This window comes from Eptatretus burgeri, chromosome 7 (assembly GCF_056783735.1).
Source record: "Eptatretus burgeri isolate ZD-2024b chromosome 7, Ebu_testis_v1, whole genome shotgun sequence".
Taxonomy (NCBI): Eukaryota; Metazoa; Chordata; class Myxini; order Myxiniformes; family Myxinidae; genus Eptatretus; species Eptatretus burgeri.
Genome location: NC_140967.1, coordinates 49633725 through 49659434, shown reverse-complemented (window position 1 = coordinate 49659434; position 25710 = coordinate 49633725). Strand labels below are relative to the sequence as shown.

The window sequence follows — 25710 nt, the reverse complement described above, 5'->3', positions numbered from 1 at the left end:
ATATATGCAGTAAGCTTTGACTTTAAAAAAGTGCAAATTCATTAGAACTAGCATAACCCGCGCTTTGCACGACATGTTGGGGTGGGTGTGTTTGAGAAAGGAACTGATGCAGAGTATGAGTAGTAATTTTACTTTAATGCAGTAAGTGGAATACGATTTCACTGTTTCAGAACCATTTTATTTACTTTTTTTTGTACCATGCAGCTCATATGGTCTTTGAGATAATGTAAGCCGAATATCATGTTACTCGAGCGCAGAACAAAGTCGAAGATAGCGCGACACGAAACCACAAACTCGGAAATAATATATAAGATTCATCTTAATGTACCCTGCCCCAGGCAAGAAATTAAGAACACCAGAAACAAAATAAAAATTACAAGTCTGAAGACGACGATGGTTCACGAGCGGTATTTGACGATGAAGATTGTTTCAGAAGTCAAGGATGAGACAATGTGATAATGTTTGACCAAGTTATAAAAATGATCAACATGATGTGGTACGAGTGACAGGTTATTAGCTGCAAAATGTCGAAAACCCGGTTTCGTTCAACAAATTAAAAAATTTGACCTTTGCATAACCTTTAAAGGTCCCAAAACAATGTTGCGGACATTAAAATAAGGAAACAGGATATGTGCTATAGCTTATTGGAGTTAGTTCGTCGAAGAAGGTCGAAAACCCGGTTCGATTCCCACAACTTTGAAAATTTGACCTTTGTGAACTTTAAAGGTCAAAGGTCAAGGATTACGACCTTTGGTGCAAAACTTCCTCTGGAACATTCCAGGAACAATATAACGTGATATCGGCTATATGGCATTTCACACTCATCGGATTATCCATACTTTGATGAAATCAGCGTAAAAACAAACTTGAAGGGGGCGCCACGGACAAGGTGTTCGAGATAGAGCAAAATGGTTTGAAGACTTTAGGTGGGGAATGACCTCAAGATTATGCATAAAAAATATTGTCATCCTAGCTCTCAAAGTTTGGGCGGTCATCTGATTTTTATGTCAAAATTCGAAATTTTCTAAGTTCATGACCTTTTGACCTTGACCTTGGGACTAAAATGAAAAATCGAGCTCTGTGGGGTAAACCGCAGGTGCCATTGGGCTAACCAAATACTGAAACCCGTCAGATTCGACAAACCCCTCGGAGAAGATGCAAATTGAAATCAGCTACCCCCCAAAAACACAATTCGCAATTTTCTAAGTTCGTGACCTTGTGGACTTGACCTTGGGACGAAAATGAAAAACCGAGCACTGTGGGGCTATGCAGGTGCCATTGGGCTAACCAAATACCGAAACCCCTGCCAGATTCGACAAACCCCTCGGAGAAGAATTTTTTTTACGTCAAAATGGCAATTTTCTAAGTTCGTGACCTTGACCTTTGGACGAAAATGAAAATCGAGCTCCGTGGGGCAGGTGCCATTGGGTTAACCAAATACCGAAACCCGTCAGATTCGACAAAACCCCGAGGAGAAGATGCAAATTGAAATCGGCTACCCCCTAAAAACACATGTTTTTTGGGCGTGGCTCCGCCCATAATGGGCGCACCACGCCCATTCTCAGGAAAACACAACCAGATCATGATATAAACCTCCCACCAAAATTTCATCAGGATCGGATCAAAACCCACGGAGCTATGCTCAGGACAGACAGACAGACAGACAGACAGACAGACAGACAGACAGACAGACAGACAGACAGACAACAATAACGAATATAGTGGTCACTTATATTTTTCGTGAAAATATTTTTTCGTGAACCAATTATATTTTTCGTGAAAATATTTTTCGTGAACCAATTATTACTCGTGTTCACAAGCCATTCTGGTGGTGATAATTTCGGGTTGTTGGCTAGCGCAAGCTCGCTCTGCCTGCTAAGATGACCACCGAGGGCATCCATTGGATACTTCACTGTTTCGCACGAGTGGGCTATCTTGCTCCGCTTTACGATCTTTGCTGCACACCGCAGGAGAATGGTGAGTAAGGTGGGCCGAAAATCTTTGCGCTATCTTGTACCGTTTTGGCTGTATTTCGGGAACATACATACATACAAGATGAGAGTTTTAGTAATATTTAGATAAATAGCTTATCGTGGTGTTTCGTTGGACAAATCTACCTCAAGTAAAAATATGACAAGCCGGGAGGCGACGATGGCTCGCGGGATACAGCTTGTGGAAGCCAAAAAGTGAAAGTTAGTAAAACACCTATACGCTGGAATTGATTCCAGTGTTTAGTGAAGCCTGAAATCCTGATATTGGGCTTGAAAAGCCTGAAATTAGGAATTTCCACCAAAGTGGAAGTTAATTGAAAGTTATATCCAGCTTGAGGAAGCTTTAAATTGCCACAAAATTGGTAGGTATAGAAACACATAAACACAAAAGTTGGATTCCAGTGTTGAATAAAAAAATGAAATTTCCATCAAAGTGGAAGATTTTGAGGAAGCCCGACCATAAAAACCGATCTCTTCCGTCAAAATTCACCAAATCAAATCGGATTTTTTACATGTTGTACTTATGGACATTGCGCACAGCTTCTAGGAAATGAAATTGTGAGAAAAAAAAAATCGAGAAAAAAATAAAAATAATAAACAAAAAGTTTAAGTGGGCGTGGCTCCGCCCACAAGGGGTGTGGGACGCCCCTCATACAAAAAGACACAACTAGACCATGATATCGAGCTTGTGTCCAAGTTTCATTAAGATCGCATCAAACGTCACGGAGCTATGCTCTGGAGAGAGTCACAGACAGACAGACAGACAGACACACAGACACAATGAAAATAGTGGTCACTGCTGGCGCCCGCGAACCAATAAACCACAAACACGTATGATTACATTTTGAAACAGTCCCTACTGCTGTTTTGCACTAAATTAGAGTCTGAAATAAATCTGGACGAATCACGATATCCTTGAGGCATTCTATACTTATGACATCCACCACAGACGAACGGACCCGAGCCAAGATCTACTGTAATCTACATACCCCAAAGAGGACAATAACATGACCCATCCTGTCGCTCCAGTTGGCAGTGGGTGTGCCATTGAACTGGATATACGACTGGAAGGATTATGGCTTATCACGTTTCACGCACCATTGTGTCGCCACCGCACTGACCCTTTTCTCCGCACACGCCGCCATGTTGCTAGGCCCAGCGCATGATTCACCACGTCCCACGTCCTCGGGATTGGGCCTACAAAGATGGCGCTTGGTGGCGACAAATCCGCACCGCTCATTCAATCTTTCCAGTCTTGTATATATATATATATATATATATATATATATATATATATATATATATATATATATATATATATATATATATATATATATATATATATATATTTCAATGGGATGTAGAATTCAATTAAAATCTTTGCTTTGGACTTTGTATGCGAGGTCGGTAGGCGGGTGATTCGGCCAGATGTGGACGGGAGGTGGTGATGCTGTTGTTGTTGTTTAATGGAATTGAAACCTAGAGACGGACAAGGGAGGGGAAATTCCGCCGTTTTTGCGTATATAATGAATAGATAGTTGCCAAATTCCTACAGTTCTTCAAGCGTTGATTAATATCGAACCAAGTTTGAATTGTTTGAGATATTTAACCAACAACAACAACACAACAGGTTCCGCTTCCGCAAGCTTTTTCCCAATCACGGGAGCCAATGAAATGACAGATTCTTGTTTTCCCCTTCAACAACAGCGGAAGTGACGTCACCACTCCGGCCTATTTCTGCCTCGCCGTTTGTAAGATTTGATGGTGTTCCGCAGTAATCGCAGCGTTTGTTCATGGCTTGTTCGGAAAGGGAATCGTTAGAGAGACAAATACGCTTTCTCAGTGGTAAGTAATCGATATGTTTTTCGGTTTTTTTTATCGGACACGCTTTGAGCAGTTAAAAACAAGGCTGCTCTGAGAATGAATGTTGTTTAAAAACGTCCAGCACGATTTTTGAGCGGATTCGTGATTTATTTGTTTTAGTTTATTGTGCGAACACGAGCACTGAAGGATGAATGGCGAAATTCCAAATTCCTTCCCTAACAGCTTGGTCGAACGTCCTGCCTGTCCATCCCGTTCGTGAAAGACTGGAAAAGCTCCCCCTCCCCTGGCAAACTCCACAAGAACGTGGGAATAATTGTGGCAGTCAACAAGGAAGAAGAAGAAGAAGAAGAAGAAGATCGTTGACGAGGTTCACTTCAAGAAACGGCGTGTGGACTGGAGCACCACCTTACCTCGACACGAAACGTGCACCTGGCACCTGTTTTTAAAGAAGTACTTGACACCTCATTGTATTCTCCTTTAACTCCCTCCTTGCTTCACCAATCCAGATCCACATTGGGCTTGGATGGAATTTTTAAAGTCTTGAAATTTGGAATCTCATTGAAGTATCGAGTCGATGCTTGTGGAAGAGCGAGAACGTAGAACAGCACAGAGCACAGTGCCTGGAATGTCCTATCCCTAAGAGAGGATGATCACCTGTCTCTGTTATCACCTGAGCTCAAGCGTTTGGACATCGGGATTGCAGCTCTCTCTGAGGTTCGGAGACCGGATTGCGGCGAGATAATGGTGGGTGGTTACACCTACTATTGGTCTGGTCGCTCTGATGGTTACCATACCCAAGGAGTTGCTGTAGCTGTGTCCAAACAGCTGACCCCAATGATAATTGAGGTAACACCGGTCAACGAGTGTATTATGAGATTAAGGATTCGTCACTCCTTAGGTGTCATTTCCCTGGTCTCTGTTTATGCTCCGACTGAGGCGAGTGATCTCACCGTGAAGGATGCATTCTACGCCACACTCGAGTCTGTGGTTGATCAGTGCCCCAGACGAGATACACTTCTAGTCTTGGGGGATTTCAATGTATCGACTGGAACTGATAGGGATGGTTATGAGGTGTGTGTTGGTCCCCATGGGTCAGGAACTATGAACCTGAATAGCACTAAGTTCCTTGACTTAGGCTCGCTGGTTCATGGTTTCAGCACCCACAAGCTCAACGCTGGACTTGGTATTCCAACGCTGGCGGTGTGGCAAAGGAGATTGACCATGTCCTCATTGACGGTCGTTGGAGGATGATCCAGAACTGCAGGGTCTACCGGAGTGCTCAGTTCCTCAATACTGACCACAGGCTTGTTGTAGCAACTCTTAAGTTGCACCTTACACCTTAAATCCAGGAGAATGGTACCGTCACAGCCGAGGTTCGATGTTTGCAAGCTCAAGGATGAGAGAGTAGCTGAGGAGTTTGCGAACAATCTGAGTGGAGATTTGGGTGGGGGGGGGATCCTGAAGAGTTGTGGAGCGCCTTCAAGACCACCGTCCTTGATGTTGCCAGTGGATATCTTGGAACTCACCATTGGGCAAAGAAGAATTTTGTCTCGAGGGACACTGGATACCATTGACCAGAGTCGCAGGGCCAGGCTGATTGGCAGAGCTGAGCTGTTCAGGGAGCTGAGGCGGGAAACTGTACGTGCACTGAGGGTGGACAAGGAGGACTATGTGAGGAATCTGTGAGGGGGTAGAGCATCACCTGTGGTCAAGTGATTCTCGTCCCGCTTACAAGGGAATTCACGCATTGTGTTCATCCAAGCCCATCCCTCGGAGCACTGCAGTTAGAGCAGAGGGTGGTAGGCTCTTGACAGAGGAGTCCGAAGTGAAGGCCTGTTGGGCCGGTTACTTTGAGCAGTTGTACCAGGCTGATCCACCAGCTGTCAAGTTGGATGTCAGGGGTGTTACAATCCCTGTTGCTGACCCTCCAATCAACTGTGGTCCACCTTCTTTTGTGGAAACACGGGCTGCGGTGAACCAGTTAAAATGGGGTTAAGCTCCAGGGATCTGTGGCATCCATGCTGAACTTCTCAAGGCTGGTGGAAATGCTGCACTCGTGTCGTTGCATGCAGTTTTGTGCTCTGCCTGGAACACAGGCATCATCCCAACTGACTGGAAGAGGGGCCTTGTTGTCCCTCTCTGGAAAGGGAAGGGTGATCGCCAAGACTGCAACAACTACCGAGGGGTGACGCTGCTCTCAGTGCCGGGCAAGGTCTTTGCTCGGATAATTCTCGATAGGGTTCGCCACCATCTGCTTGAGCACCAGCGTCCAGAGCAGTCAGGCTTTACACCAAAGAGGTCAACGATTGACCGTATCCTTGCTCTTCATGTCCTCACCGAACGCAGACGAGAGTTTCGGCAGGGGCTGCTTGCAGCCTATGTTGATCTCTGTAAAGCGTTCGATTCAGTGAATCGGGATGTCCTCTGGAGGATTCTTGGTCTTCGTGGGGTGCCACCAAAACTGATCGATCTGATGTCTGAACTCTACTCTGGTACTGAGAGTGCTGTGAAATGTGGTGGTACCATCTCTGACTTATTTCCAGTTGTTACTGGAGTTCTTCAGGGGTGTGTTCTGCCCCCCCCCTACTTTTCAGCACTTGTACGGACTGGATTCCAGGGAGGATGTCGGAGAGATCAAGCTGCCGTGCATCGTTTGGGAATGTCAAGATCTCTGACCTTGATTTCGCAGATGATGCAGTCATCTTTGCGGAGACTTAAGTTATCCTTTTGGGGGCCCTTGAGGTGCTGAATGAACAGTTGGAGCCACTGGGTTTACGGGTTTCCTGGGTCAAAACGAAGATCCAGGCTTTCAATGACATCTTGGATGCTGCTGTCCTGTTTGTGGTGAGCATGTTGAGGTCGTGGAGAGATTCACTTGCTTTGGCAGTGATATTTATGTCTCCGCTGGCTGTGTCAGAGGTCAATAGACGTCTGGGTCGGGCCTGGGGATTCACTGGATAATGGGGTGTGGTGCTGCCGGTACCTGTGCGGGAGGACGAAAGTCCGAGTCTTCAGGTCCTTCGTGCTTTCAGTCTTGCTCTACCGATGTGAGACTTGGACTCTGACAAGGGATCTGAGACAGAGACTTGATTCCTCTGGTACCAGGTCTCTTTGGAGAATTCTTGGCTATCGCTGGTGGGATTTTTGTGTGCAACGAGCGGTCGCTGAGAGACTCAAATGAGATTTGTTACCTGCATGGTCCGTGAGCGTCAGCTTCGGCTGTATGGACATGTGGCTCATTTTCCTGATGCTGATCCTGCTCACCAGATGCTCAGCGAGGGAGTCTCGTGAGTGGAGGAGGACAATGGGCCGACCACGTGCCTCGTGGTTGCAGCAGGTTGATCAGCATCTCAAGGAGATGGGGATGGGCCAGGAATCTGATTGGGGGATGGCCAGACGGAGGAGCCTGGAGTACCGGCGGAAAGTGGACGCAGCGACGTGCTGCTCTTGCACATGCTCCCATACCTGACCTGACCTGACAGTGGAAAGTGAGGAAACTCCACCAACAATGGTAAATGGGAGGAAATGTTTGGAATACATTTCTGAAAGGAAGGAATGTGGAAGAACATCAAGTTTAACACAGGCTGCACATCTTGCCGATTTATTCAAAGGACCTTTCAGGTCATTGTGTTAGCCCTGTTGACCACTGACCATATTACCAAAGCCCATGCATAAACTATAAACAATTTGTCTATCTTTACCTTCACCACCGAAGGTGGGAAGGAGGTTATGTTTTCACCCCTGGCTTTTTTTTTCTCTGTGTGCAGTATATCGCAAAAAAGGTTGTGGACGGGTTGGGTGTGTGACCAGAACAAATTGATTCGATTTTGGTAATCCGGATCTGGATACGAGAATTATTTAATTTTTCAAGTGATTCTTCACCATTGACAGATCGGGCCAAAAACTATTTGGTACTGCATAGCATGATATGCTCGGCCCAGACGAGAATGGCTCCGGGGGATGGGGGGTGCCCGACGAGAACAGCTTGGGAACCCCCAGACAATGCATTAACCTATTTCGTAATAATATGTGATCTCATTCTTCGTTGTTGCATGACCATTTGAGTTTTGTTGAATTGGTCTCTATTATTACTTCGGGATTAATGCAATACTTGCTCGTTTTTTTTTAAAAACAAATGGATTTTGATCTTTTGTTTGAAAAACAATCCAAGCCTTTTTTTTCTATTTCGAAGAAGCAGGAACTTTTGATGCAGCTGATGTGACATTTTAAGTTTGTATTGTTGAAACTGCAATGTAATTAATCGATTTGTTGTCTTGTCTTTTTCAGGATTGATTCAGAAACACAAAACAGACCACAGCTTAAGCGGTCATTTTACCAATTGTACTTTCCGGCGGGTTAACTCATCTGGATTACCAAAACCTGTTGGACCCAATAGGTTCTCTTTAATCAACCATCCTGGAATTGCTTGTACACAGCTGCCTGAGCGCAAGAATAGCCCACTTGAAAAGCTGAAAGCCATTAAGACAGCCAGGAGAGCTGCAGGGAATCGACTGACCCTCTTGCAGCAACATCGCAATATCATTACAACCACAAGTCTTGGGAATGCTGTCAAGAATCCTGGTCAACCAGTTGAGAAACTGCAGCATCGTTCATCTGAAGCCATTAGGAGATTGATCCCCGCAACAGAATCCATGGAAAAACTGTTGCCAAAAGTTGTGCTTTCTTCTGCACACAAAATTACGACTCGTTCTCCACAAGCGCAATTGGTGGTAATGCCAACCTCAAGTTGTCCCTCCAAACCCAATTTACCAACCTGTTCTGTCGTCCCCAGCAATAATAATGTAAAACAACAGTCTTTGTACGTGTTCACAAATGAAAAGGCTTGCTTTGCACCCTTGTCAGGTAAAGCCATGCATAGCAAGTTCAGAGTTGCCAAAGACAAGGTTGTTCATGATGTTACGGTTGCGGCAGCACGCACCTCCAGTCCCTCGAAAGGGTCCACCTGTTCGTCACCAGTCTTGCAAGCAAAGGACGGAAGACTTGGTACCCTCGGAACAAAACCATTTCAAAACGTTGAGACAAGTACTCCTTTAGCTTCCAAAACCTGTCGCATGCTGAAATCTGAATACGTGTGGACAGCAGATGCAGCAAGAGGAGCCGATTCAAGCCCCGTTGGGACGATGTCAAAAGTAAAATCTATTGCGCATGATGTTCATATGTTGTCCCCTATCCCATCGCTGCTAAGCCACCAGAATAAATCACCTGAAAGTCCAAATTGCTCGCCAGTGAAGCACTCGCTGCAACGTGAAAGCGTTCATATTAAAAGCTCATCCAAATTACGATCTGGGGCTGGTTTGTCTCACCACTCCTCATCTGGATGTAGTGCAAAATATTCAACCTCATCCTCGCATTCCACCCAGCCCTTAATGTCTCGTTATCGGTGGAAGGCTGTATCGCCTCGAAGCAGAATATCTGCAGGCAGCCCTTCGACGGCGTCTGTTCAAACCCGTCTATCTTTGTCCGTACCACGTTCTGTTTACAAAGTCAAAAGCAGGACCAAGATTGTGAAGCGAAAAATTCTGAACACGTAAGTTGATGTTTTTGATTTCCCCATCCCCCTTCATTTTTTTTATTTTATTTTTTTTATTTTTCCTTCTCATCGTGATACATTGGAAATATTTGAAGAGTATGGTTCCAAAACGCTATGAATCCATTTCTATTGTTTTGAACAAAATGACTCTGCTGTGGAAAATAGGGAAGAACTAGAAGGGCACTCGGTAGAGCGCATACCTCCGTGAGGATGATTAGTTTACATTTTGTATCCCACTGATGGGCCGGATCTGGATTCGGATCCGAACTAATATTTAATTGGCTTGTTCTTGTCACCTAACCAACTCATCCATCAAGTTTCGTCCGATTCCATGCACAACTTATTGAGATATCATGCTATATATCATTTTAGCACGATCACTCATTGGTGAAGCATCACTTAAAAAAAATTCTCAGATCCAGATTTGAATGTTCACCAAAATCGAATCGCTTCTTCCTTGTTACATACGCAACCTGCCCACCAAGTTTCGTCCGAATCTGTCTCCAAATTTTTGAGATGTCTTGCTATATGTCGTGTTTGGCCCGATCTCTCAATGTTGAAAAATCACTTTAAAAATTCTCGGATCCGGATTTGGATTCGGATCTTCACCAAAATCTGACCATTTCTTCCTTGTCGCATCAAAAACTTTTTTCTTCCTTGTCACATACCCAAGCTCTCCACCAAATTTCATCCAAATCCATCCACAACTTTTTGAGTTTTTTTTTTCACTAACAGACGGGTGAAAACATAACCTCTATCAACCTTTGGTGGTGGAGGTGATAAAACTAGTTTTTTTTTTTTATTCAGTTCTAATATTTATTGTGCAACGAACAAATGATTTTCAAATCTTAAAACAAAATCCAGAACTTTAAAATATTTGAAAAAAGTCAATTTTCTTTTTTTTTGAATTCCCCAAAACACCATATTTCCCCTGTCTGATTTTTCTCAAAGTTCCACAAATCCAAACATACATTTTATTATAATGAGATGAGTGTAATTCTCCATGAAACTACCAATGTTTTCTTGTCACATTCAATAATGAACACCTCTCATGAAGAGAAAACCTCTGTAATCAGACCGTAATTTTATGTCCACTATACTTCATCAAAGATCTGACGTTTCTCTAACTTTGCATCACAAAAGCAACAGCAGAACCTCGCATCAAGATCACCGTTGTAAAGCGAACACGACCTTTCTGTCCTTCCTACGATCTTCATTTTTCCAGACGTTTTCACAGCTGTTTTGTTTTTGTGATCGTCGTCAAATAAGCAGTGCCTGATCCTGAACAGCTTTGTCGGGCACTTCATAAAACCTCGCCTTGTTCATGGCAAGATCTCTCTCTCTCCATCAGTAAATCAGCACGGCGTAGATGAGAGTTCAACCGAGCCATGTGGTTACACGTAACGTTCGGCACCTTCCCACCACAAGAGCTTCCTGTTCATGATCCGTCCTTTATCTTTCTCCTTGTCTTGCTCATAGTGCACAGTAAAACTACCTCCTCAGTCCCATCAAAATCATTCAGGTTTCTACGAAGGATGCTCCTCAATGCATGCTGGCCGGTTAAACCATGGGCACTACACCACTACCGCATTGCAAAAATGGCGGGCGCTGATTGTCTGAAGGGATGTATGTTGGTTTGTGAAAAATTCTCATGGTGATTATGCCGTTTTGGAACGAAGGGCGTTTGGCAGAGCGCATGCCTCCACCGTGCAATGCCTGATCGAACAGAACATCTTCTCCTCCTCTTCTTCTTCCGGCTGCTCCCGTTAGGGGTCACCACAGCGGATCATCCGTATGATCCGCATCGTGATTTGGCACAGCTTTTACGCCGGATGCCCTTCCTGACGCAACCCTGGTCGCCTCTTACGGCACAGGGATATGGTACACCTATTTTAACCATGGTATACACCGGCCCAGTCTACTGGTACTCATTTCGCCGACCTCGGAAGGATGACAGGCTGAGTGAACCCCCTGGTGTATTAATTCAGTGGCCCAACGGTGCTTGAACTCAGGACCTTTTGGATCCCAAGCCGCTGCCCTAACCACTGCGCCAACACCAGGATATCCTGATCGAACAGAACATATCAGGCCCAATAAATATATCGTTTTTAGCCCTATCTCTCAATGGTGAAGAATAGCTTTCAAAATTAAATAAATCTCGTATCCGGATTCGGATCTTCACCAAAATGGAATTTATTCGTCCTCGTCACACATCCAACATGTCCACCAAGTTTCGTCCGAATGCGTCCAACTTTTTCAGATATCGTGCTATAATTTTTAGCCCCTATCTCTCAATGGTGAAGAATCACTTAAAAATTGTTTGTAGTCTGATCCAGATATTCACCAAAATCTAATCGGTTTGTCCTTGTCACACCCAACCTGCCCACACAATTTCATCTGGATTCGTCCACAACTTTTTTTTAGATATACTGCACAACACAAACAAACAAACAAACAAACAGAATGGGGTGAAAACATAACCTCTGTCACCTTCGCTGGTGGAGGTAATACTGGTTACATGGTGATTTGGCCAAGTATGGATGTATGACGATATTTTGGTGGTGGTAAGTTAAATTTTTTGAATTAAGCGTTTGTCGTTTTGGGACCAAACTCTTCATTTACAGAAGGGATATGTTTGGATTGTTTCCTGCACCATTTTAAAATCCCCCGCCCACCCAAAATACAACGATGGGGAAGTAGTTGATGTGCGTGAGCACTATTTTGAATGTTCTACTGTATTGTGAGCTTTGCTGGTTCCTCGATCACCGTCGTGGCTGCTCAGTTACCAGAAGACGACGACGAAAGATTGCACTCGGCACGTCTTCTGGCAGTAATTTGCTATCGGCAGTGGTTGCTTTAAATTCTCAGACTCCTTGAATTCCATTTTGAACACTCTACTCTAAGCAAACTACCAACACCATCTACTTTGGGCATGCGCTGTCGCATGTGCATATCCCCTATTGATGACAGCTTAAAAGAATAGAAACGATTTTTTTTTTCTTAAAGAAGCAGGAAAGGCACCTCCAGTCACTTTAAAGAGTTGTCCTTAATTGACTTTCCACCCTAAACTCCACAGTAGCTGCTGATGCAAACACATTGTACTGTTCTCTAATATGTATTTTTTTTTCTTCCCTTTCCTTTTCTTTTCCACACAACATAATATGTCCAATCACAGAGAAAGCTGTTGGCAGCACAAGTTTTGAGTTGATAAAATTTTATCAGTAATTGTTTACGTTTGATGATGATGATTATGCTCCAAGTTGAATAAAAGTTTGCTTGCCCGTTAGATACAGTGGTTTGCCTTGGAATAGGACAAGAAGTGGTAAAGCAATCCCTGTACAATGTTATATTGATGTTACACTTTAGAACGGCACAAGGTGGCAGCATTGGGACGAGTACGTTGCGAGGCCAAGCCAGCCGTTCGCAGCCGAAAATTTACTGCACGATCTCCAAGCACAAGATACGAAAGTTGCCCTTTTCCAGGACACCATCCCAGGGCAAAAGAGGTGGTAAGCATTCGATGCAGTTTTTGAACATAATGTAATTTGAGAAAATTGCTTGAAAATTACATACCATTCATCTGCTGTCATGGTAGTATGGAGTCAAAAAAAAAAAATAAAACTGAGGGGAACTTAACCCATGTGTAACATTGCGAATAAAAGTTTGGTGCAAGAGAAGCCAAGAATAAAGACTTGCAACAATAATTTTAAGATAATTTGTCAAATACTATAACTTGCACTTTTATCATCTCATTTACAGCGAGGTTGAAAAACGAATCCACTGAAGGTGCATGGAGGTTATATTTTTCACGCCTGGCTGTCTGTCTCTGTTTGTCTGCCTGAGCAGGATATCTCAAAAGGTTCTGGACAGATTTGGACAAAACTTTGTGGACAGGTTAATAGTGTGCCGAGCACAAATTGATTAGACTATGGTGAAGATCTGGATCCGGTTACAATAATTTTTACCTCCGCCACCAAAGGTGAAGGAGGTTGTTTTCACCCCTTTCTGTCTGTCTGTTTGTTTGTGTGCAGGGTATCTCAGAGTTGTGGACAGATCCGGATGAAATTGTGGACAGGTTCGGTGTATGACACTGACAAACTGATTAGTGTTTGGTCAAGATCCGGATCTAGACCCGGCGACTAGAATTTTTTTTTATGTGATTCTTCATCATTGAGAGATGGGGCCCAAAACGATATATAGCACGATATCTCAAAGTTGTGGACGGATTCGGACGAAACTTGGTGGACATTTTGGATGTGAAAAGGAAGAATTTATTCAATTTTGGTGAAGATCTGGATCCGACCACTAGAATTTTTAAAGTGATTCTTCATCATTGAGAGATTGGGCTCAAAAACGATATATCTCGCGATTTCTCAAAAATGTATTGGGCTTGATATGTTCTCGTGGATCAGGCATTACGGGACGGAGGTATGCGCTCTACCGAGTGCCCTTCTCGTTTCAAGTGATCCCATTGAGTGATCGGGCTAAAAACAAAGTATGTGGAGTACGATATCACAAAAGGTTATAGATGGATTCGTACAATACTTGGTGGACATGTTGGGTTTGTGTGACAAGTATGAATTGATTAGATTTTGGTGAAGGTTCGGATCTGTATCCGACCTATCGATGGGAAACAAAACATAAACCGTTCAGCCTGGCAGAGGTAGGTGCTCTCAAGTGCCGTTCTAGTTTGTTTATTGTAATTACCCTCGCCAGAGGAGAGGGTATTTCATTTGAGTGTTTGTTACTTACGAAAGCTAAAGATTTCGTAAGTATATTGATGACTTCCGTCCGCTGTTTGTGTTTGTTTGTTTGTAGGCACGATAACTCGAACAGAAGAAGCTACCAATGTCAAATTACACCACGTGATTCAGGAGGGTGATGGCTCGCGCTGATTAGATTTTGGTCAAAATCGGTCAAAGGTCAAGGTCACAGTGAGGTCAAACATTCGATTTTTGATGGTTTGGTACAGAATCATCGTAGAAACTTCTGGTTTGCGTCGCTACCTTCTCTAGAGACAGCTTTTATTAGACAAGGTCAGAGGTCAAGTTGACTATTTCGTAAGTACCAGTCTATGACTGCTTGTTTGTGTGTTTGTTTGTAGGCACGGTAACTCGAACGGAAGAAGCTCCCAATGTCAAATTACACCATGTGGTTCAGGAGGGTAATGGCTAGCGCTGATTAGATTTTGGTCAAAATCGGTCAAAGGTCAAGGTCACAGTGAGGTCAAATGTTCGATTTTTGATGGTTTGGTACAGAATCATCGTAGAAACTTCTGGTTTGCGTCGCTACCTTCTCTTGACACAGCTTTTATTAGACAAGGTCAGAGGTCAAGTTGACGATTTCGTAAGTACCAGTCTATGACTGCTTGTTTATCTGTCGGTCTTTCCGCACATAATGTGCTTGCGTATGCAGCAGTTGCTGCCTGGTGTGAGCCAGTATTCCGCATTATCTTTTTCCACCGAATACTTCGACAAAGTTTGTTCAATTAGAATGCGAGTACTGTATGTCAATAAAGGATGTACTCCGTGAGTACATCAATCAAGTACATACTATAAAAAAATTGTCCAAGTTGTCAAAATACGTGTGCAGTATCTATAAAATACATACGATTGCAACGTGAATCGATACAATTAAACCGAAAAGGTCTGTTTGTTTTTTTTTTCTTCTTCCACTGTCGGAATATAAATCTATGTAGTCAATGCAACGTTTACACGCCACACGAACACGACTTGCACACACACGTCCTGGTAAGGGTCTGTGTCTCTTATTGCTCTTTCTAGTTGGTGAGTTGTGATTGATTTGTCAGCGTTAACTTTGCATTTAAATAATTGCAGTTCTGGTTATCATGTGATGAGCTTCTTCCTTCCCCCCCCCTCGCATCCTTAACTTACCCCCTCCTCCCCCCAACCCTGACTCCTGTTGCAATTTAATTCACAATCTACTATTTCTTGCATAAATACATTGTATACAGTCTCGAAGCATTAAAGATCACACTATTTGATTGTACGTAGCATTCTCCATGGCTTGCTTTTTTTGAGTACCAGAGACGGGAGCAAGTGTTCAGGCTTTTACCTTCATCGGTCGGATTTGTCCTGCTGCTTTTGGCTAAACATATATTTCATTTGATTCCATTTTCTGTTTTGCCGAGATGCACATTTGTCTTCCCTCCAAAGGACGAGCCAAGAAAAGTCAAGTTTACGTGAACCAAAAGGGCATTCATTATTCAGCCAGTCATCGTGGCAGAACTCTCCAGCGAATCCGTTCCCCAAGTAAGTTGTATGGTGCGGTTGGTTTACTCTCGGCTGAGCGTGGACGCGCCACACAGCCTTGTATCAAAAGGAAAGACAGTCATCAAGGTGACATACCTTCTGGTGGAGGTTCCACTATTTCAATTGAGTTCAGGTGTTTCCATTCAGAAGGAAATGGCTTTGGGTGGTGCTTGTGCCCTGTCTTTCCTTGTCTTTCTTCTCATCTCTTACTCTCCCCCCCCCCCCACTCCCCCTTCCCTCTTACTGCTCACATACTTCCTTTCTTTCCTCCAAGTGTGTTATACTGACTTCAATCGAAACCATGTCCACAAACAAACTTTCCAAGTATCTGCAAGGCAAAGGCTTTGGTGAATTGTTTTGGGCTTTGTGTTGCGCATCAAGAAACTTTCAGAGAGCCTTTTGAAATGAGAGAGGATCGCCCTCACTGGGGTGCATGCGTTTGTCCTCCCTCAGGGACAGAGAGCGGGCGGCCCGTTGGCGGTAAGGGGTTCGTACGCTCACCTCCTGTGTCTGCTTTGGAACTCAGCCACAGCAGAAGGCTAGCCAGGTTTGGAAATCTGCCTCTGTTGGTCTGCCCTTCTGTCTATTCCTTTCCCGTCTCTCTCTTGCCTCTCCATCTGCTACCAATTTCTAGCTTGTGCACACACTCCGATGCTGTAACTGTGCTGCTCGCCCAATGACGTTATACGTGTTGAGTGATTGCCGTTGGAATGTATGAGATGCTAAAAAAAATCGTAATAAGGAAAAACTGAAAACGGGAACTGGTGTGCCAATTGTGCACCGACTTAATTACGTCGTCCCAGTATAACGAGAGAAGGTGTATTGTTCTTCCTTTTTTTTTTTTCTTTCTTTCTTTTCCAACATTTGCAATCGTCCACCATTCCTTAATTTCTGAGCCCGTCCTCTTCAAATTTGGAATTGCGATGCCTTGGTCCATGGCATACACCCACGCCCCTTTTTCTGTTTGCTCGCTTTGTGATTTTGAGGGGTCAAAGGTGAAGCGCTAAAACACCACACGTTTTTGTCTTGGCATTCCCTTGTACTCGAGTCCATAAGAGATGACCATTGCCACAGAAGTTTCCAAACAGCCCGAAGAGGGATGCAAATATTAGCTTTGTTAATTGTTTTAGGGACGTTTTCAGGATTACACTGGGGTCAAAGTTCAAACTCCGTTGCACAATTAAACTTTCTTGCTTGCCATGTTTCTGTATTGCAACTAATCCAAACAAGAATTACCAAAATGATGCCTTGCCACAGCCCCTTCGCAATGAAGTCGGTAAACATTAGTTTGGGGGTTTTCTTTAGATTTCACATGGGTCAAGGTCACCAAATTGTGGGTTTTGGTTTGCCAAACATCTACACACTATTTAAATCAATCAAGACGAGAGGTGGCATAAATATACTGTACCTTGCCGCATCCCCTTCAGAATATAGCAGGTAAACATTGGTGTGGTGTTATCTTTGATTTTATATGTGTCAAAGTGGGTGAGGGAGGGGAGACTTATTGCCTTTGCTTTCAAATGTCTACGATTGTAGTTTGTTTTAAAATGATTTCATTACCGCTGCCACCGAAGGTGGACAGAGTTTATATTTTCACCCCCTGTCTGTGTTTTTGTGCAGGATATCTCGTAGTTGTGTATGGGTTGGGTGTGTGATAAGGACGAATTGATTTGATTTTGGTGAAGATCCGAATCTGGATACGAGAATTTGTTTAATTTCTAAAGTGATTCTTCACCATTGAGAGATGGGGCCAAAAACGACATATAGCACTATGTTTCAAAAATGTATGGAGCCGGATATGTTCGAATGGATAAAGCATTACGTGGCGGAGGTATGCACTACCGAGTGCCCTTCTAGTTACCCTCGGCAGAGAGGGTATTGCATTCGGATCCGTTGGTGTGTCTGTTTCTTTGTGTGGTTTGTCTGCACAGACAATGAGTTTTTTTTTTTCTCTGTAATCGCTTGTCGAATTGAGACAATTTTTCAGCTTTGGCGCGACTACTCGTATCAAATGATTATTAGGCCAAAAAAAAAAAATGTTGCATTGGCGTAACCCGCCCGACCCTAAAAATTCCGCCGACCCTACGTTTTTTTTTTTTTTTTTTTTGTTTTTTTGCTATCGAAAAATTTTGCCGACCCTATTTTATTGCTATTTTTGTTTTGCTATCGTTTTCAAGTATCTTGTTGATCGCGATCGCAAAAACCCGGAAGTGTTTCGGACAGAACCTGCCGACAAAAAGGGTGGTACTCGAGCCGGGGGAGATTTTGGGAGGGATTTATTAGGAAAAAATAAAAAATAAAAAAGATCCCGACCGACCTACCCTATTTTTCAGTGACCCGTTACGCCAATGCAACATTTTTTTTTTTTTGGCCTTATGTCATAGGTCATGTCGTATGGCAGCCACGTTGGAAGAAACAAAAAATTTGGACCTCTACCATGCAAAAAATTGAAATTTGGCACATGGGAAGTACTCCACATGAGGGATAAGTATGATTGTTAACTCAACTGGACCTCAGTCCAGTGAGCTTGTACGATTGAGCAGTGTCCATAGGTGAGTGAGGCAGGCAGCCAGTCGGTCAATCACATTTGGTCCGTAAACACTTCAGTCATTATCGCTTGTACCAAACACACGATTTTAATGAAACTTGGCCACAAGCTTCATATCTGCCTATAACAAAAGTGTATTGATCACATCAAAATCTGCACTCAATAAGGGGGTCTACGTGGTGGGGTTTGACCTCCCAAAATAGGTATTTGCTCTGTTTTGTGCAACTACACACACGATTTTGATGAAATGTGACCACAACCTTCATCACCTGTGATGCACCAAAGCTTGTTGACTGAATTTTTTTAAAAATCGGGGTCTGGCTTGTTTTGCAGGGGATTTGAGTGACTGTTGCTCCTGATCCAGGTGATCTTCAGGACACTCAGTCCTATTTTTAACCTCCGCCATCGAAGATGGACAGAGGTTACTGTTTTCACCCCTGTCTGTTTGTTTGTTTGTGAACAGTATTACGGGAAAACTCCTGGACGGATTTCGACGAAACTTGGTGGGGGGATTAGGTATGGTCCAAGGATCATGCCATTAGATTTTGGACTTGGTCCAAAGTCCAATATGGCTGCCATTTTGAAAAAATATTTGAATTTTTGTTTTTGCATTTCTACATGTTTTAAGTGATTTCCAACCCCCCCCCCCCCAAAAAAAATGTAAAAAATAAATAAACAAAAAAAATTTGTTCGAGGAAAAAAAAAAAAAAACCCAGAAATTTTGCACCTTTTTAAAAAAAAAAAATTTCGATTTTATTTTTTTGGATTTCTACATGCGCGTTGATCTAGTTTAGTTTATTGAATCGTGGTTCAGTAGAGTGTGATCCGTTCTGACCAACAATGAATCGGATATCAGGTTCACTTAAGTGACCCAGCAGTATTGGCGGCGGAGGTTTTGCACTCTACCGAGTGCTCCCCCTCATTGTATATTGTCATAGTTGCCTTTGTTACGACGTCATGATTGCATATGCAGACTGCTACATCCAATCAGCATGAAAATTTTTGAGGGTCATCTGGGGATAAATTTGTCATCTGGGGATAAATAAAGAAAAAAAATTGATGACATCATCGGTCACGTTGTTCATCAGCCATATATATATTTATATATATTTTTTTAATCTTCAAAATTTTTCTGTAAAACAGCTGAACAGATCTGAGCGAAACTTTACAGCTATGACCGCCTATTCATGAGAAACAAAACGTTCGCACATTATGATGTCACAGGTCACATGGTTTGGCAGCCATATGGGATTTACCCTAAAACCTTTAAAAACGTTCTTCTCCAGAACGTTTGGACAGATCGAGGGGAAACTTCACACACATGTTCTACAAGCCTTGGGGATACCAGGGTGGTAACGAATAATTGATCGATTACATGGTCTGGTAGCCATATTGGATTGAACAAAAATCTTTAAAAAAAAATTCTCTCTCTTGAACCACTTCATCGATCAATGTGAAACTTAAAAATTATGATCTCGTAGTGATGAGGAATATGTTTTTAATTTCTTCTTCTTCACCATTGAGAGATACGGCCAAAAAATTATATATAGCATGATATTTCAAAAGATGTGTAAGCATTATAACAAAACTTGGTGGATGAGTTGGGGAGATGAGGGCAAACTGATTAGATTTCGCTTTTGGTCCGGATCCCGATTCGGCCTGTCAGTGGGATACAAAACGTAAATTGTTCAGCCTGGCCAATGTATACGTTCCACCGAACACCGTTCAAGTTCTGTGTGCATTCATGCAGACATGAATGCTCCGACAGTACCTTTTGCAAGATTATTCTTTTGGACTACTCCCATCTTCACGAATAGTAGGTGAGCAAATTTCTGCTCGAGCCTCAGTCGAATGTCAGGCCTGGCCAGCCAGTTCGTGACGGACTTGGGCCAAACCTCCCCGGCCAACCACATAAGAACGTGGGAATAATTACGGCCATTAAAGAAGAAGATTTATTCCGGCCGTTGCCAAATCCACATACACCTTGTTTGATGTTCAAAATTGACTTTTTTTTTAACAATACAAATTGGTTGGAAGGCTAACCCTTTAGCAGACGTATTAAGAATGGCAAAGCCTGTTTTCATGGCATTAAGTGTGGGAGAAGCGTGGCTCGAAGGGGGAACGTAGATGGGGGACAAGGGAAAAGGGGCTTGTTTGTATCCTTTATTTTTCATAATCCAAGTTGTTCCAAGTTATTTCACATTTGAGAAATTGATATTCTCGGTTGACAACTTTAGGTGAAAAGAACTATTTTCTAAATTACGAGTTCTCAGGGTCAGTTTGAAGTGTCACGTCGAAGGTTTAAATCTTTCTTGAAAAAAGGTTGGTGTCTTGATTTGGGGTGTGGGGGGGGGTGGGAGTGGTTTAATTGTTAAAGAATGGACTAAATTTAATGCTGGAGATGAAATTAATAAAATTGGTTATTTGTGGAAGCCCCAATGGAGATGTTTTTTTGCAACAAGTGTGAAACATTTAGCCGACCGTTATTTTAATTTTGTTTTTTTTCCTTTGGTTGCTTGCACGGTCTGCTTGATCTGCTTGCCATGCTTGTTCATTTCTTCATTCTTTCTTGTGTAAACATGTCCATACAAAGTAACATCTTTGAGGATCCCAGCAAATAGCATGAAGTTAATGAGGATGGAAAGTAATTATGACAAGGTAGGGTGGTGTGAGTAATGGAAGGGGAGTGTGAAATTCGAGGACCAGATGAAAGGTGGGTGATGGATGAGGAGGTGGATATATGGTGGATGTACAAGTTGAAGGGACACATTTACTGAAGGTAGTGGGAGACTTGAGCAGTGTATGAGGAAGGGGAGAAATAAGCGATTGTGGGTGATGAATTGTGAGCCAGAGAAAAATTTGGGTGGGGGTGGGGGGGATAGAGGAGAGTGTTATAACTACATGGGTTACCTTGAGTTGTAAAATCTATGAACGGAGCTCACTTGGCATAGTGAAATGTAATGTTTTCCTCCATCATTGTGATCTCATTTAACATGCTGGTTGGACCCTGCGTAATGAGTCCAGCATGCGTGTCTTTCCCATGTGGTTGAACGCGTGTACTGACTCGGCTTCGCTCGACTCCCCGAAGGGCCTGCTTTGGCACCACTTCACCCGGCAGGTCCTCATTGCCAAACTGGAAAAGGACACTAGTTGGATTCCTCCTCCGACACAGCTTTAGGACCACTGTCTGCTGTTACGTACTGCGTTCTGCTCGTAGTCGTCGATCTTGCTTTTATTTCCACTCTCACTTCGGTGCCGAGGACAAAACTGGCAAAAACATTGCAATAACTGTTATTGTGATCCTTTAACCTGGCACCTTGAAAAATTGACCCTTTTCGATTGAAGTGGTTCATATATATAATGACATTGGTGTCATACTGGACTGCTGTTTTGACGTCTTAACTGACTGTCTTAAAGAAGATGCATCAACACCTTTGTTGGGTTCTCTCCAAGTTTGATGAGGGATGTGAAAAATCTTGTGAATGAAAGTAGTAAGCTACCATGACTAGCATTTTGTACTGTTAGAATGGTGTTGTCATTTAATCTCCTTCACCCTCTTATTCTAACCTCCAACCCCCAGCCAAGCTCTACAGAGAAGCCTCATGGTGGCTCGACAAGCTCAGCTGCGGCGAAATAAGACAAAAGAGTATTGCATATTCTACAATCGCTTTGGCAAATGCAACCGAGGGGAAGAATGTCGCTACATCCATGACCCTGACAAAATTGCGGTCTGCACACGGTAGTGCAACGGAGCGCCCCCTTCGTCCATCTATGATCCCCTGTGGCTCGTAGCTACTATGTCCATTTTGATGTTTATTACTTTGTTGTTGTGTATTATCCCAGTTTGCTTTTGATTCTTTTCATTGCATTTTTTTTTCCTTCCCCCTCCCATTCCGGCAGATTTATCCGCGGCACATGCAAGAAGACAGATGCTTCCTGCCAATTCTCACACAAAGTTACTAAAGAAAAGGTGAGATGAGGATCCACAGGTTTGGAGGGTTCGCCAAGACGACGTCGGCTGCCGGTGACACTAAAATGCTCAGAATGTCACCGTGCTTGCAACCATTTCATTTGGCGTGGATGGCGTGTGGAAAGCCGCTGATTCCCAGGAAAATCCGTGTGTTTGAACATGCAAAGAAGAAAAGAAAAAAAATTAAATTTATTTCCTTATTTATTTTGCTCGAGGACTTGTTCATGTCGTAAATGCCATTATTAAGTTGTTATTGTTGCACCCTCCCCCCCCCTTCCCCTTCCTTGTCAACCAGAATATAAATCATTCATTAATGGCAAATAAGTGGTTTCAGTGTATGAATGAATATGGTGGAATTGAACATGTCTCCTTGATTGATGGTGTTCTTCAATTTCATTGACCTTGGGAAAGTAGTCCATCTAATTTTTGGGAGATCACCAGCACAATGAATTTTGTCTCGTGCCTTGGATGGCAGGGGCCACTTGTGGGAAGATGAGGGTGGAGTTGAAATGTTCATTGGTGATTCCTACAGGCCCTTCATCATGAAGTGAATGGTTGCTGTCCAACAATTTTAACCTCAGATCTTTTTTTTGTGATGTTCAGGTTGTGGACAAAAAATGGAAACACCAATGTAAAGTCACTCAATAAGGCATTGGGGCCACCACGTGTGGCCAGTATGGCCTGTATGTGCCGTGGCATCGAGTCCACCAGCGTCTGGAATTCGGCAGGAGGGATGCGGCACCATTCTTTCACGAGAAAGTTAATCAATTCTCACCTGGTTGATGGAGGTGGAAAACGTTTTCTCAGGTGTCGTTCGAGAATATCGCATAAGTGCTCGATTGGGTTCAGATCCAGTGACTGAGAAGGCCATGACATATGGATAACATCAGTGTTATGCTCATTGAACCGTTGAGTGACCACATGTGCTCTGTGAATGGGGGAATTGGGGGGGGGGGGTCTCCTCTTGTTGCAATGTGAGCCATAATTATGGGCAACCAGGCCTGTGCGGCATTTTTATGCATGACCCTAAGCATGCTGTGATGTTACTTGCTTAATTAACACGTGGGGCACACCTGTGTGGAAGCCGTTGCTCAAGTGATTCTTCACCATTGAGAGATGGGGCCAAAAAAACGATGTATCGCATGGCATCTCAAAAGGTTGTGGATGGATTTGGATGAAATCTGGTGGATGAGTTGGGTGGGTGGAAGAACAAGCTGATTAGATTTTGGTGAAGGTCCAGATGTAGATCCGGCATATCATTGGGATACAAAACATAAACCGTTCAGCCTGGCGGAGGTATGCATTCTGCTGAGTGCCGCTTTAGTTTACCCAGGTGTTTCCATTTTATTTTTTTTGTCCACTACCTGTACATGCTGAAATTTCTTTAAAAGAAAGTTTAAGTGGTTTTTGCCATGTCAGACGACTGGTTATTTTGGCTCTGCCAGAAATGCACCGTGGCTGGCTCTCGAGGAAATGCAAGTTGTACTCGTGTAGCTGCTCGACATGTTTGCACCTCTGTACTTTTTTTTTTGTTTTGCTGTTTATCGAGTCATATCCTGTGCACATCCTTTTATTTGAGTGTTCTGTTGTTATTTATTTCTGTTCTTAGATGCCTGTGTGCCGATACTACATCCGCGGTATGTGCAACAACAGTGACTGTATGTACAGCCACGTTAAAGTGTCTCGCAAGGCGGGTGTTTGTGAAGACTTTGTCAAGGGATACTGCCCCTTGGGAGCAAAGGTGATTCCTTTCGGTTGCAAAAGCTTTCCGCTCACATCCCTAATCGTACTGCGCCATTGCAGAGGTTGGCCACATTGTGCCTTAGATCAATGAGTTGTAGTTACAATTTGCTGGGGCTGTTTAGTCAGGTGGCAACTGCGGCAAGCCGAGGAACGGGCGACGAGCTGGGCTTTTCAAATAGAGATTGTGTCAACTACGACCGACACGAAACGTGCGGGGTTTGCACGTGTGCCTCGTCAAGAAAACCTGACACCTGTTTGCATACGAGGATTTAGGCTTTCTCTGTACAGATTGGTTTTTATTATTCCATCCTTCTGGATGTGCCAGCTACTTTCTGGAACCCATGAATCGTTTGGAAAAAAAAAAAAAGCTCTATAATCCTCTCGAGCTAAATCTCCCGGGATTGGGTGCACTGCAAAATTCGAGAGAAATAACTGCAGATTAAAGTAGAGCTTATTGTCGTTCATCTTCTTCCTCCTCATTTTCTTTTTTTAAATTTGTTGTTTGCATTTGCTTTTTCTGGATAAGTGGAGATGGGAGACGGTATTTTTGGCAAGAAATGTAGTTTTCAGACTGGGGGGATATCACGTAGGTAGTCTTGGTCAGTGCATCAAAACTTTGCACGGACTCTAACCCAAAGCTTTGGGAAAATGACTGTTCCACAAATGTATACTGGTTTTCACGGTGTGTGTGGGTTTTTTTATTTTTTATTTTTGCTTTCCCGGGCCTAGTGCAAGAAGGAACACACCCTAGAATGTTCAGAGTTTGTTGCCAGTGGAAAGTGCCCTCATGGTGCAACTTGCAGGCTCCATCACCCTCACACCAGGAAGCACAAATGCGAGGCTGTACCTGAAGAGGGGCTTGCCCATATGAAGAAAAAGGTCCGAGGAAATGGGGCCAGTCCGTCAATTAGGTAAGCAGAGGAGTTAGCCCACTGTGGGGAGGGTGGTGTGGGGGAGTGGAGAGAAGAGGAGTGGAGTGGTGTTGGTTGGGGGGGGGGTTAAGGTGGAGTGTAGAGTGGAGGATACTGGAACAGGCCTTGAGATGGGAACGATGTGTAATGTACAAGCTCTCCACGTTCACATTGGTATTGCATTGATTTCAACACATGGTAAAGGATTTCATTTGGGTCACTTGGCCGTCCACATTCATCGTTTTGGCTCTTGGGATTACCCAGATACAGTACATTTCACATGCTTGTTTGGAGAACCATGTGAGAAGAGGTCTGCCTCTTGTGAGATCTTAGGGATTCTGTGTAATGTATTGCAAAAGCAGAGTTATAGAGCTGTAACCCTTGCCTTATCGCATATTACATGCCAAGTGTCCTTCTATTTATTTATTTATTTAAACTTTTTTTTGTTGTTGTTTTGCTTGCAACAAAACTGGCTATCTCACTTTTTTTTTATTTGGTTCCAGTGGAAAGACCTCTGAGGATCCTGTAACATCCGGTGCATGTGTGAGGTCAAGAGGGCAGCAGGATGAGGACAAAATGTCAAGTTGCAATAATATCGGCCGTCTTCCGTCCTACATTGCTCTGGACGAGAGCTCTCTGCCGGAGACCAAAGCACCTGAACCTCATTTGGCTGAAAAAGCTGTTCAGTCTGGTGAGTTGTTCACATGTGCATGAGGGTGAGTAGGTATAAGGAGCACGTGAGAACGATGTTGAAGGATGTATGAGCTTGATGAAGATTCTGGTGGCATTGGGGACTGTCTGTTGTGTGTGTGTGTGTGTGTGTGTGTGTGTGTGTGTGTGTGTGTGTGTGTGTGTGTGTGTGTGTGTGTGTGTGTGTGTGTGTGTGTGTGTGTGTGTGTG

The 25710-nt window shown here is 43.5% G+C and overlaps 3 protein-coding genes across 3 annotated transcripts in view; 1 reads left to right on the top strand and 2 right to left on the bottom strand.

Annotated features, from left to right (window-relative positions):
• The window catches only part of RBM39 (RNA binding motif protein 39), a 177491-nt gene extending 174385 nt beyond the window's left edge, over window positions 1-3106 (bottom strand). Inside the window, exon 1 of the mRNA XM_085888419.1 lies at window positions 3090-3106. The gene's annotated coding sequence lies outside the window, so the exon portion shown is untranslated. The remainder of the gene's footprint in view (window positions 1-3089) is intronic.
• LOC147023236 (uncharacterized) overlaps window positions 1-25710 on the bottom strand; it is a 344444-nt gene that overhangs the window by 3289 nt on the left and 315445 nt on the right. The gene's annotated exons all lie outside the window — the stretch shown is intronic.
• The window catches only part of ZC3H3 (zinc finger CCCH-type containing 3), a 36561-nt gene continuing 14529 nt past the window's right edge, over window positions 3679-25710 (top strand). Inside the window, exons 1-10 of the mRNA XM_085888413.1 lie at window positions 3679-3836; window positions 8103-9363; window positions 12733-12875; window positions 15543-15638; window positions 16092-16185; window positions 21767-21925; window positions 22087-22156; window positions 23766-23897; window positions 24629-24810; window positions 25314-25501. Coding sequence (XP_085744539.1) covers window positions 3785-3836; window positions 8103-9363; window positions 12733-12875; window positions 15543-15638; window positions 16092-16185; window positions 21767-21925; window positions 22087-22156; window positions 23766-23897; window positions 24629-24810; window positions 25314-25501 — 2377 coding nt within the window. The 5' untranslated portion in view covers window positions 3679-3784. The remainder of the gene's footprint in view (window positions 3837-8102; window positions 9364-12732; window positions 12876-15542; window positions 15639-16091; window positions 16186-21766; window positions 21926-22086; window positions 22157-23765; window positions 23898-24628; window positions 24811-25313; window positions 25502-25710) is intronic.